The 12,811-nt window shown below is 42.7% G+C and overlaps 3 protein-coding genes across 6 annotated transcripts in view; 1 reads left to right on the top strand and 2 right to left on the bottom strand.

Annotated features, from left to right (window-relative positions):
- ralgps2 (Ral GEF with PH domain and SH3 binding motif 2) overlaps positions 1-3,575 on the bottom strand; it is a 90,122-nt gene extending 86,547 nt beyond the window's left edge. For 2 of the 3 annotated variants that reach the window (XM_083970640.1, XM_083970638.1), the window contains exon 1: positions 3,455-3,573. The gene's annotated coding sequence lies outside the window, so the exon portion shown is untranslated. Of the gene's footprint in view, positions 1-3,454 lie in introns of all 3 variants that reach the window. The other variant, XM_083970639.1, reaches the window with a different exon arrangement.
- zyg11 (zyg-11 family member, cell cycle regulator) overlaps positions 1-12,811 on the top strand; it is a 50,606-nt gene that overhangs the window by 24,103 nt on the left and 13,692 nt on the right. Inside the window, exons 1-8 of one of the 2 annotated variants that reach the window (XM_083970633.1) lie at positions 8,581-8,873; positions 8,980-9,145; positions 9,967-10,178; positions 10,284-10,601; positions 11,515-11,628; positions 11,729-11,845; positions 11,924-12,064; positions 12,260-12,436. In XM_083970633.1, the coding sequence (XP_083826759.1) occupies positions 8,850-8,873; positions 8,980-9,145; positions 9,967-10,178; positions 10,284-10,601; positions 11,515-11,628; positions 11,729-11,845; positions 11,924-12,064; positions 12,260-12,436 (1,269 nt within the window). In that variant the 5' untranslated portion in view covers positions 8,581-8,849. Of the gene's footprint in view, positions 1-8,580; positions 8,874-8,979; positions 9,146-9,966; positions 10,179-10,283; positions 10,602-11,514; positions 11,629-11,728; positions 11,846-11,923; positions 12,065-12,259; positions 12,437-12,811 lie in introns of those variants that run through there. The other variant, XM_083970634.1, reaches the window with a different exon arrangement.
- Positions 4,376-8,214, bottom strand: coa7 (cytochrome c oxidase assembly factor 7). The gene is made up of 3 exons (XM_083970661.1): positions 7,939-8,214; positions 7,671-7,811; positions 4,376-5,025 (listed from the first exon to the last, which is right to left on the bottom strand). Exons 1-3 carry the CDS (start codon positions 8,042-8,044, stop codon positions 4,580-4,582), a joined length of 693 nt encoding a protein of 230 aa, XP_083826787.1. The 5' UTR covers positions 8,045-8,214; the 3' UTR covers positions 4,376-4,579.

The following is a 12,811-nucleotide window of genomic DNA, read 5'->3' on the forward strand; positions in this document are numbered from 1 at the left end:
AGCAGGGTGTGTGTGTCTGTGTGAGAGACAGTCAGGTGTCCCTCACAACTGACTCCATGTACCATCTCCGTTTCAACACTTTTGTGTCCAACTGCTCTTGGTGGAATCTTTACTTCCCCCAACACAACACAAGAGCTGTGATTACAACACAGGAACCACATGGCAAATACACTCTCACAACAACAAGGGGAGTTGGTTTTTCACTACTTCCTCTTGTGTTGTTCTGTGTACAACACAAAAGCACATTGCTCAATCCATGGCGAAGTGGTGCCCGCCGCTCAGATTTCTGAAGTAACGCCTCAACTTGCCATGTTTTAGCCAAGCTCACTTCTACAACACCCACTTCAGCCAACTGCCAGCCAGATTACAAACACCCAATCTGTAAAAAGTCTTATCAAACACACACTGTATGAAACATTACTATCAGTGTTTCAAAACAACTTGTCAAGCTCAGGGACCTGTAATTTTAGTCCAAATATTATTAGAGAAAGCTCCGTGTGAGTGGACGCCAGAACCAGAGCAGAACATGAATTACAGATCGCTAACTCAATTTGTTCATGTGGTGGCAGAGCCAAGGCTGGGAAGGCATCAGAGGAAGAATGTGACGACAAGTGACTTCGCAGTTCCATCTGTGCTGTATGGATGTGCCAGACACACGCATTAAGTTACCCTGGCAACTGAGCAACAGCAGTGTTCACAGAGAAAAAAAAAAAGCCTGATGCAGACTAAAACGTCTCAAGAACATACACAGAGCTCACAGGGAGGATACAAGATAACTGCTTCTAGGAACATTTCACATAAACTGTGCAGTGAACATGATGTAATGCAGAACAGAGCAAACAGAACCGGAGAACCACAAGAGGCTGAACCTGATGATGCAAAAGCCCTGTAGTGTTTTATCCCTCCCTCTCTCTTATAAACACACAACTCTGATTCTGAGAGGGGAGTTTCATTTCACTCACACACAGATGTAATCTCTAACTAATCACATTTGCAGGCCTTGGACAGAGCAGCTACACCACAGTACTGAACAGATGGGCCCACGTATACAAGTCATCTCTGGGATTAGCCTGGCCCGGAAGGTGGAGGTGGTATGTAGTTACCAAGAGACGTTCTGTAGAAAGGCCTTTTATCGAAGTATAATCATTCAAAGACAGAAAACTGGAACTGCATCCATGAACATATATCATCTGAATGACTTCTCTCTCTACAAAACATGACCACATGTTTTTATGAACAACCATTGGCTTACATACTTGGAAATACAGCAGATGATTATGTGTTATGCACAAAGTATTGTCATTGAGGGAGCTTCAGCACAACTTCCAGGTGCTCAGACTATTTCAGTTTGCAAGCAACAGTAAATCAACGAGACATTTTTGTTTGTTTACAGTCAGAAAGGAATGAAGAATGGGATAAATCCAAAAATACACAATGATAATTCAACGCAGCATTTGTAAATAGTTGAACAGACGAGGATTGTTGCCTAAGACCCACAGAGTGAATCTGCACACTGGGTAGAATATTGCATCAACCATATTTTGTTGGATTAAAAGCTAAGCCCTGGTTGTAAGACTACGTATCAGATCTGTATCCTTAACACCTACTGACCATACAGACCTACAGACCTACAGACACTAAACATTTTACCAACTAGCAGCAGTCTCCAGATAAAGTGAAACCACAAGGAATTCCAAACAGATTCCTCCTTTGACATATGGAGGACTGGGGACCTCTGACATGTGGAAAGAATTAGGTTTCATCTCCTATTTTGGGCTAAACTTTAACTTTTGTGTTATCTAACCACTCTGTCAAACAATGCTTTCAGAACTGGTATGACTGCAGCTCTGAGCAGTGAGCACTATCTAATGAATAAATACGTTCTTAATCCATTTCAACTGGCTGAAGCTTTTTCCTGTATCACACTCAACCACAGCACTGTAAAGGCATGCCAGTCATGACTCTGAACCGCTGACCTCTGGGTCATATGTTAAGTGTTGAGAACAGCAGCACCACACAGCCATACTAAATAGCAATATGGGCCGTTCCTTAGACCCCTTTAAAATGGGCTGAGAGGGGCGAGCAGCAGCAACGCCACACAGACAGGAAGGACACTGACAATGAGAGCGTTAGATGGGAGGTTTGGGGAGACAGAGGCTTTGTTTAAGAAAAAAGGCGGACTGGCAGCGAAGAGGGTGTGAATTCAACCTTGAATGAATCCTGTTTGACAGCTAACAGAACTAACATACTCACTCATGTGTGAGTGGGTCAATCCTGTTATCTACTGATAACTTCTATCTGTAGATATTCTTGGGTTCACACACACACATCAACATGTAACTGTAGCTACGGTCATCTGACCATTCACAGACAATGTCAACACAGCCTCGGCTCAGCTGTCATAGAACAGCTAAGATATTTTAAGTTTGAAAAATAATAGATCTGTAAATTATTTCTGAAATATAGAAGACCCCCGTGTATTTAAACTGATCCACAAATGTAATGATTGTGGGAGGTAGAGTTCGGTTGAGCAGCTTGCTGATTGTTTTAACTGAAACGTGAGCAGACTTGTTTAAAAACTGAACTCGGGAGGATCCTCTCTCTTACTCTGGCTCTGAAAGTTCCTCTCATGAAATCAGTTAAGGTCCAAAATACTTGTGATCATCAGACCCAAACCCAGACCCTCTCTGCTGTGGTTATTATTCTGCAACCAAGACATGCTATGGCTGAGACAAGGTAGGCTGACTGCACGAAGTATTGTTCGTGGGTGAACCCACGCCACACCCAAAGCACTCCCCTGGAGGGTAACCGTGCAGGGGGGGTTCACCGCCAATGAGCTAACCCAAAGCAGAGCGCCTGCTGTTCGGCATGGCTGCTGGACGAGCTGCGCTGGGCTTGCAGCAGAACTGGGTTGATACCAAGCCCCCCACAAGCGAACCGTGCAGCGGCTGTAGTAAACAAAGTAAGAAGTCAACCGAAGGAATCACAAATGCTACCTGCCTCACTATCTTCACTCCTTCCTCAACGCTTTCCACATTAGCATGCCTTAACTCACGCTAGCTTGAATCGTTAGCTCGGGGAGGGAGCGCATGATTTATTGCTAGAATCGTTACCAAACTCCGCGCTGCTGCCTCTCGGTGTGTGGTGGTAGGGGCGACTATATCTTCACGTGGGTGGGGGAATAATGGCTAAAAACAACTGCACCCAGTTACAAATAGTGTGTACTGCAAAAAAGAAAAAACCCGGACCAGTCACGGTGTTTTTGCACGTCTTCGTATCCCCTCCTCTTGATGGATGCCGATTTACTTTGATAAGGGAGCATCCTGCACATAAAAACAAACACACCCAAACCGATCGCGGGGCTTAACGTAAGGCTAGCTTACTGTATCGACGGCTGTGGGGTATTTTCTAAAATTATGTCGCCAACTTTGCCTCATATTATCCGTTAACTCACCGAAGTGCGCCGTTTCCCTCTGTCTCGTCCTGATATTCCAGCGGGTGCATGAGAAGACAGCAGACAGCTAACAGTTTGGAGGCTAACGCTCAGGACACGACGATGCGCCTAGCAACAGCTGTCCTCTGTTTTGAATGAAAGCACGGCTAACGGGCGGAGCTTCAACAGTCCACCCATCATCCCCAGCAGCCCGCCGGCTTAGTTGCGCTCTGTGTAAACCATCGACTGTATGGTGTAAACACCCACTTTCTGTCTGTGTCACTATTATTTTCTACGTCTAAATACAAAGTTGGCTCAAATCAGGATAAACAGGAGTTATACTCCGTCTTGTTTCATGACTTCGGGGTGAAACACCCTGTGAGCGTGAGTTAACAGGAGCAAAGTTCACGTCTTAGATTCTGACTCCCCCTTGCGGTTCAACCACCGTCTCACCCACACCAGCTGCTGTGCTTGTCAAAGTGTCCAGTATTCTGTATAAATCTCACACACAGCTATGTCGAAATAACTTTACTCGTCACTGGTAGAGTTATCTCCTTAAGGAGCTAATAACACAATGATATTCCACACATAACTGTCCAGTGCACAGGATGGTCTGATGACATTTCAAACTGCTCTTTAAACCTAACAAGGCCGTAATTACCATATACTTTGGGGGGGACACATCCCCCTCAATATTCAGATAAAAATAAAAAAAAGTATCCCATGTGTTAGCGAATTTACAGTATATATACGGTATATAGAAAGAGAGAGATTTGGTCCCCCTCCAATGTTGACTCCATGGTTATGGCCTTAACCTAGAACTTGTGTTTAAACATTTTCTTAATCAAAGACCAGAGACAAAACATACATTTACAAAAAAAACTGGATGGAGTGGATATTCATTTTATTGCTTTTACACATCATGGACACATTTCTCTGAACTCTACTGGTATGAATGTCACCATCCACAGACTTAGTTGATGTTGCACACTTTTGACCATTTGCCTTAAACTAACACCAGATCATCTCTGAATTCCTAGTCCAGGTTTTGTTTGTGCATACGCTATATTTAACTTGTTTGCACAAACAAATTGACTGAGCACGTGCGCATCCAGACCAAAACAATGATGAACGAACGATGATGATTCACTCTGCAAATTTGAGCTGTCTTTCCTTCTCTAGACCATGCAGCTCCTTCGCTCGGTTCTTCAGTTCCTCCGCTTTCTTCTCATCCTTCTCTGTGCCGTCTCCCAGCTTGTACATGCGACTTGCGTTAGCACAGCCCCACACATGTCCCAGCTCACAAGCCCTGTTGGCGTACTTCAAAGCTAAATTCATATTTGGTGCGTGTCCTTTGGAATTGCCCTCAATGTACAAAGCACTGAGGTTAAAACATGATGGAGCAAAGCCTCCAGCGCAGGCCTTCTCGTAGTGCTGTGTAGCGGCCGTCAGGTCAGGTCCTCCATCCATAGCTCGTCCATCATGGGCTAACAGACCAACGTTGTGGCAGGCATCCACAGACTTCTTTCCTCCAGTGTTGCAAGAGCGCATGAAGCAGGAGTAGGCTGTTTTCAGACACTCTGGTACCCCACCTAGTGGAAATATATAGGTCATTAGGACACAGTGCATATTCAGAAACATTTGTGTATCCTATGAAGAGGAGTAATGTAGAAGGTAGGGTGAATTCAGGTATATTGGGACAATTTTTGTAAATTCATTTTCTGAGCCATTTTTTGTCATCAAGATTAATAAATAACCCAACAAATGAGATATGTCTGGATTCCTCTAGGTGTCTGCATTCTTTATGTGAAACAATTATGTGCTAAAATTCTTTTGTGAGAGCACAGCACTCTATTTAAAGGTTTTGAACACAAAACTATTTTTTTGCAACTTGTTTGGTAAATTGGGACAGTAGGTTTGGTAATTTGGGACACAGGCTTGTGCAATGGGATATTGCATGGAGCTGCAATTACATTACGTAAAAAAGACATGAATAGATTGCTTATTTATGTATATTAGGCCTATAGCCTATTATTTTTATGTTGTGTATTGTTTATAATCTCATGATTTGTAACCAAATCAACCAAATATACTAATTATTTCAACAAACAGCAGATTTAATAGCCTAAAACATATTGTGAGCAGACTATTGACCTCAGGAGAAGCAAGCATGTTTTTAGAAATACATTTATTTTTATATTTTGTTAAATATAAATATATAAAATAAATATAACTCATGACATAATAAGAGATAAAACAATCTGACCTATTTTTGAACGTCACTTCACATATTCCACATTAACCGCTGATTTGATATTCTGAAATGTACAAAGGTACTTGTTTCCCTATATGTGTAAGAATTTCTCACTTTTAAGCATGTAAGATATGACTACACTATTGAAATATTTCAATATAAACCCAGAAACACTGTCCCAAATAACCTGAACATGCTGTCCCAAATTACCACATCACTATTGGTAATTTGGAACAGCAAGAAAATGTCCAAATTAAGAAAATGTAAACATCCTCACAAACCAACGTTTGTTTATTTTAGTGCACCAATGCATCACACATCTTAATATAACTTTCAGACAGTAAATTAGTCATACAAATGTAATAGTCTTATATTAAATTCCAACAAAAGCACATGCCGTTTTGCTTACCTCCTGATATTTGGGGTCAGCGTCCTGTTTGATGCTGACCACACACCCCTGTGTGATGTCACCCAAAATATTTAATGTGACTTTTAATGTAGACATCCAAAGGAATGTATCAGCACCTTTAACTTTGCCATAGCCCATTCAAAGCAAGTGGAAGCATTGTTTTTCCTTATCTGTCCCAAATTACCTGATGTCCCAATATACCTGAATTCCCCCTATTCCATTTCCTCCTGCAGTCAAGATTTTACAAAAGTACACTAAATGTACCTTATACCCAGGGGGCAAAATCCCAGTTTTTTTAAAAACGGACACGGAGCGTTGTAAAAGGTTTGACCCCAGAAATGATATCTAGGAACTTCAAGGATTAAAACCTGGGTGGCCAACCCGGTCAACTAGCTGCTGGAAAGCTACAGGGGCCAAAACCCTCTTCTCTTCTTGGGTCATTTTGCTGGCAAAATGATGTAAATTCAAATATTTAGGTACTACAATGGCATAAATAGTCATACAACTATACAATTTGGCAGAGAGTATCTTGACACATAGGGGGAGGCATGAAAAAAAGATTCTGGGGTTTGTTGCAACTCGATTTTAAGATATCACCCTCAACATCCCAAAAAAGACCAAAAAAGTACTGTTCACCTGACAAATTCTCATGAAAATTATTATTTTTCAGCACTTTATGGAGAATATCTATGTCTAACATGTATATAGAAAACTTCCTTAATTCATAAGCTTCCATTTGAGTCCAAGATAGCCTTTCTACTAGCTACTGGAAAGCTACAGGCTGTCTCCAAACAATGCAACACCTATTGTGAAAAACTCCATGTTAACTGGCATGATCAGAAACCATTCTATTTCTGGTCTCCCCACAGTGAACAGATAGATAGAGAAGACAGTTGGCCACAGCAAGTGGGGCTTTGGAGATAGAAAGGCTATCTTGGACTCAAATGGAAGCTTATGAATTAAGGAAATGTTCTATATACATGTTGGCATAGATATTCTCCATTAAGTGCTGAAAAATAATAATTTTCATGAGAATTTGTCAGGCGAACAGTACTTTTTTTTGTCTTTTTTGGGATGTTGAGGGTGATATCTTAAGATCGAGTTGCAACAAACCCCAGAATCTTTTTTTCATGCCTCCCCCTATGTGTCAAGATACTCTCTGCCAAATGTTATAGTTGTATGACTATTTATGCCATTGTAGTACCTAAATATTTGCATTTACATCATTTTGCCAGCAAAATGACCCCAGAAAGGGGTTTTGGCCCCTGTAGCTTTCCAGCAGCTAGTTGACCGGGTTGTCCACCCAGGTTTTAATCCTTGAAGTTCCTAGATATCATTTCTGGTGTCAAACCTTTTACAACGCTCCGTGTCCGTTTTTTGCTTTGCCCCCTGGGTATTAGACATTTTTAAAATTACTTTAATTAAATTCAACCACTGATGTGAATGTCAACAAGATTGTTATTATCACCACCGTCACTAATAATTCATTCAAACCTGATGACTTTGTGAAGTGAACATTTAGACTTGGGATAAGCAGGAGAGCAGTGAGCTACTTAGCAAGGCAAGCCATTTACCTTTTCCTGTGACATGGTAAGCACCCAGTTTATAGCAGCTCTCTCCATGTCCATGTGTTTCACAGTTATGTTTGAGCACCTGTGCTGCATTCTCATAGTTCTTCTTCACTCCTTCCAGGTAGTCCGCCAGCCTCTGGCATCCTGAGGAAAACACGATGCAAACAACAACATGTAGGAAACACAACTAAGGCCAATCAAAGTATAGTTTCCATTCCCAGCCGACGTTCAGCACCACTCATGTCTGAACAGCACAGCACAGGTGTGTTACCTTCAGGATCCTTCTCTTTGTAGCATTGGAAGCTGTACTCAATTCCCAGATTGTCCAAAAACTGCTTCACTTCATTCTCATCTTTGAAGTTTACAAGGCCAGCCATATTCCACAGTAACGTTACACCTCTCCGCTGTAACTGTACAATAACCACGCGTTGAAGGCTTTACTACCCCCACGATCCCCACATCCACAGCTACTTGTGACCTTGCTGAACGAATTCACGAGCGATGTTACAAAAGCCTTTTTCTAAAAAAAAAAAAAAAAGAAAAGAAAGAAAGAAAAACAAAACCACACGGGAAAAATGCTGTCGATCACGAACGGATTAAAACAAATGAATCAGAATTGTTACTGTACTGGACTGCCATTCAAAAAGACGGAGAAGAGCATGCTAGTGTGTGTGTTCCGTATTTCATAACCTTCCTCAACAGGCTTCCGTAGTCCCGCCCCCTCGCAAATCTACTTCCAGTGCAGTGACCTTTATTTACGATCTGTCTGGTCTAGTCAAAATAGATTCAGCATATCGCTCAGAAATACACCCCCCCTCCCAGTTCCTCCGTTCAGAGCTCCGGTAGCCATAGTGATCAGTCGGTATCTTTTCAACATGGGTTCCGCCGCCGCAGACTGCTGTCTACGTGTTAGCACGGAGAGCGGCTCTCCACAGCGGAGGAAACAACAAGTGAGCTAGCTAGCTGCTCCGCCGCTAATGCTGGAGTCTGACAGGTTAGCATAGCGTCAGACTCCCAGACAGACAGACAGACAGACAGCTCAACACTGCGACTTACAGCGGTAAATAAAGCAGCCCGCTCTTAGGCCAGCTACACAAGCTGTAGTGTTCCGTAGTGGCAAGAAAACACACCAGTCTCGAGCGCATAAGCTAATACAAAAGTGCGTCTTTAAAAGCTGTGGCCATGGCCTCTGGTTTCTTGAGCATGGTAAGTTCCACTTTGGTATTCTGTGTGACGTCTTTTATACGCTCATGTTGATACTGGATATGGAACCTCTATAGACCATGTTAAGTAAGTAACTTTGTGTCTTCAGGACGAGGCGTCTCCAGCCACTCTCACAGACCTGTGTCTGACCTATGTGAGCCAGAACCTGGAGTGTTTCTGTGTGAAGCGGCCTGACGGCTCCCTGTGCTTCAGAGAAGCTGTGCTCTTCCCACAGGAGCTGGCAGACCAGCTGCTGGCCAAGATGGCCACTGAAGGTAAAAGCTGGATCTTACACGCTTTTCTGAACAGACGAGTTTGTGATTTCTGAACCTACAGTGGCATGCAAAACGTTTGGGCACCCCTGATCCAAATGTCTGTTACTGTGAACAGTAGAGTAAGTGGAAGATGAAATGATCTCCAAAAGGCATAAAGTTACAGATGACACCTCCCCTTTACATTTTAAACAATATGGTATATTTGTATTTTCAAAATGACAGAAAAGGAAAAGGGCCTGCAGCAAAGATTTGGGCACCCTGCATAGTTAAGACCTATACCCCCCCCCCCCTTTCACAGTGTGTAAATAGTAAATATCTTGTCTGATACCTTGGTCAAAGTTATCTGAGAGCTCAAGTCTCCAGGCTGCTGCTTTGTTTCCCCTTTTCACTCTGAAACTGTAGAAAACTAAAAGAATACACTGATATTGATTTAAAATATTGAAAAAAGTGTTTCATGTTTAACTTTATGTCTTTTGGATGATTTCATCTTCCACTTGCTGAACTGTTCACATTAACAGAAACTTGGACCAGGGGTGCCCAAACTTTTGCATGTCAGTGAGTGTACATAACAACCACCGTAAGACTGATATGGTTGTTTTTTTCATATAGGCTTTTGTGTGGTAAACGACGAAAATAAAACTTCTCAGTTTTAAAACAGTTTCCAACAAGCTCCTGAACATGTAATGAAAGGTGTCGCATCTGTGAGCCACATGACATGTTGTCTCCCTAGACAAAACACATGCATTCCTGTGCAAAGCTCAGTCCTACTGAGGCTTGCGTGGCCCCAGAGATGACCCTCAACACATTACATTATGTTCCAGGTTTACTGAATGACAGCACAGTGGGTGTATTCCGGAACTGTGAATACCTGCGGCTGAGACGAGCCTGCATCCGTACAGCGCGGATCTCTGCCGAGGCCTTCCAGAAAGCTCTCTGTCCTCACAGGCTGCTGGAGCTGGATGCTGCCAGGGTCAATGCAGACCTCACTATTCATGATATTCTGCAGGGACTGGCCACCAACAAATACTGTCAGGTAAAGTCAGAGTATCTTTAGTTGTGTTGGTTAACCATTCTTTCCTTGCACTACATTGTAATTAAAGTGTGTTGTTTTGTTTTGCTTTTCTCAAACACTCTGCAGGAGTCCCTCCAGCGACTTGGTTTAACAGGTCTCACCATGTCCTCTCTGGAGGAACCAATCCGGTATCGCTTCAGCTCCCTTCAGGGCCTCCGCTCACTCTCTCTGGCCAATGTAGACTTCTATGACTCTGGGCTAATTGATGTCTGTTCCCTGCCTCGACTGGAGAGCCTTGATCTCTCCAACACCTCAGTGACCAACCTTAGTCCACTGCTTGGCCTGAAGGAGCGTCTGCGCTCCCTCACCCTGCACCAGCTGAAGAGGCTGGAGATGAGCACCGCCCAGCTGCTGGGAGTCATACGGCAGCTGGATGTATTGCAGGTTAGTTGCAACTGCCTACTGTCAAACCTCTTGGTATTTGTATTTATTTTGCTTTGAGATGTTGCTATACATTACAATGTGTGCACAGTCTTGGACACTATCACAACTAGCCAGTCACCACAGGTGTTATCTCAACAATTGAGGAAACAAACCTTATTTTGTGATTATGTTTTCTAATAAACCTTTAACATTAGAATTTTATTGGTTACATTTTAACATTTTGAATTGATTAGATGTATTAATTTGTGGTAGGAGTGGTGCCAAGTAGACCCACTGAAAAAGAGCAGAATTTTACAGTTAAGTTTAAAAACTTTTACAAAATACATAAAAGACCAAAACAAAAAAACATTTAAGTTAGAGATTCCACAACGGCAAACAAGGCATCTAGCTGTCAGGCAGATATGGATATAACAGATGAACAAATTATAACATGAATATAACAGTTAATCACAACCATATCGCATCATACCGGCATCAAACAGGAGTTAAAGGGACAACGAGGAGTTTCTCCATCGGCAGAATGAAAAATTCTGCGACAAAAAAATTCCAGCGTTTCTTTACTTTCGGTTTCGTGGTGAGTCATGAGAATAACGCTGCCGAATCGCCGTTTATGGTCGAAACTACGACGGTATGTGATCGTCTTTGAACCTCTGACTTTAATTCTTGATGAATGAAAACATGAGTCTGTCTTGCGCCGGTCAAAGAATTTCACGGTGCGCAGAGGCTCATAAATGTAGTGTGAAAACACTTCGCTTTTCCAAAACTCCTTGTTGTCCCTTTAAAAAATTCATTGGGTCTCTAAGAAAAATTGTTAGAGATCCACTCAAGTCACCACCTGTTAGACCTGTCAACATCACTGCTGTGAGAAGAATGCTGTCTCTGTGATTTGACGACTTTGCTTGTTGGTTTGCAGCACCTGGACATCAGTGATGATAAGCAGTTCACCTCTGATGTGGCTCGTCAGCTGCTCGGACAGCCGGGGATCCTGCCTGCTCTCGTCTCCCTGGATGTGTCGGGGCGGAAACAGGTGTGTATGTGTTTGTCCATGAGTGTTTCAGCTAGATTGTAATGAAAGCATACAGGACGTTGAGTCAATTTGCCAATCCTTGCATGTGTGAATGTTGCAGGTTACAGATGCAGCTGTGACAGCATTTGTTAAGGAGAGACCAGGGATGAGCTTTGTGGGACTCCTGGCCACAGAAGCTGGATTTTCAGAGTTCCTCTCTGGAGAGGGAAATCTAAAGGTAGTTTAGAAAAGTAAATTAACACATTCATAACGCCCTAGAAATTTGGGCCGGCTAAACTGTCAATTGTGTGAACAGGTAACGGGCGAAGCCAATGAGATCCAGATCTGTGAGGCACTGCGTCGCTACAGTGAGAGGGAAGGGTTTGTGAGAGAAGCTCTGTTTCATCTGTTCAGTCTGACTCATGTCATGGAGAAGCCACGACCGGACATCCTCAAGGTGAACCAACATAACCCATATGATTCCATCAACACTATTTCTTTTGCTTCATTTCTAAGAAAACAACGTCATAATGCAAGGTTTTGTCATACTTCAAAGTTACAGGTTTATCTGTAGTCCTACAGACTGTTATGACACACTTCAAACTCTGCAGTAATCTCTTTTAATTCCTTTTCCCTGTTGTTTTTCCTCCAGCTGGTAGTTCTGGGTATGAAGAATCATCCTGCCACTCTGAACGTGCAGCTGGCAGCAAGTGCCTGTGTGTTCAACCTGACCAAGCAGGACCTGGCAGCAGGGATGCCCGTGCGACTGTTGAGTACCATCACCCAGCTCTTACTGGAGGCCATGAGGACTTTCCCCAACCACCAACAGGTACTGTTATGTCTGCAGTGCTGTATGTCATACATGTCACATCAATCATAACTAACAGCAACTACATTTAGCGCATAAAGGAAATATCCAGGGCTCCAGACTAACTTTTTGCATTAGTTGCACTGGTGCGCCTAACTTTTATTTTTAGGTGCACCAGCACAAAATTTAGGTGCACCCAAATTTTTGTGTCCCACTAAATGCACACCACTTTGGGTTGTGAGTAGGGATGCAAATGATCAATTAGGCCTAATTCATTAATCATTAGTTGGTTGACCGCCAATCGATTAATGGTTAATTGATAATCTGCGATTTTCCTGAGAACCTAAATTTCCTTTGGTATAGGGTCTATAACATAAAAAGCTGAACATTGCTTAT

The sequence above is a fragment of the Trachurus trachurus genome (genome assembly GCF_905171665.1).
Source record: "Trachurus trachurus genome assembly, chromosome: 4".
Lineage (NCBI taxonomy): Eukaryota > Metazoa > Chordata > Actinopteri > Carangiformes > Carangidae > Trachurus > Trachurus trachurus.

What these genes read in the sequence shown, in the direction of transcription:
- coa7 (XM_083970661.1), bottom strand. Translation starts at nt 8,044, where the DNA reads ATGGCTGGCCTTGTAAACTTCAAAGATGAGAATGAAGTGAAGCAGTTT. An exon ending in CAAAGAGAAGGATCCTGAAG is followed by an intron (nt 7,812 to 7,938) that starts GTAACACACCTG and finishes TGTTTTCCTCAG; the next exon opens with GATGCCAGAGGCTGGCGGAC. An exon ending in TTACCATGTCACAGGAAAAG is followed by an intron (nt 5,026 to 7,670) that starts GTAAATGGCTTG and finishes TATTTCCACTAG; the next exon opens with GTGGGGTACCAGAGTGTCTG.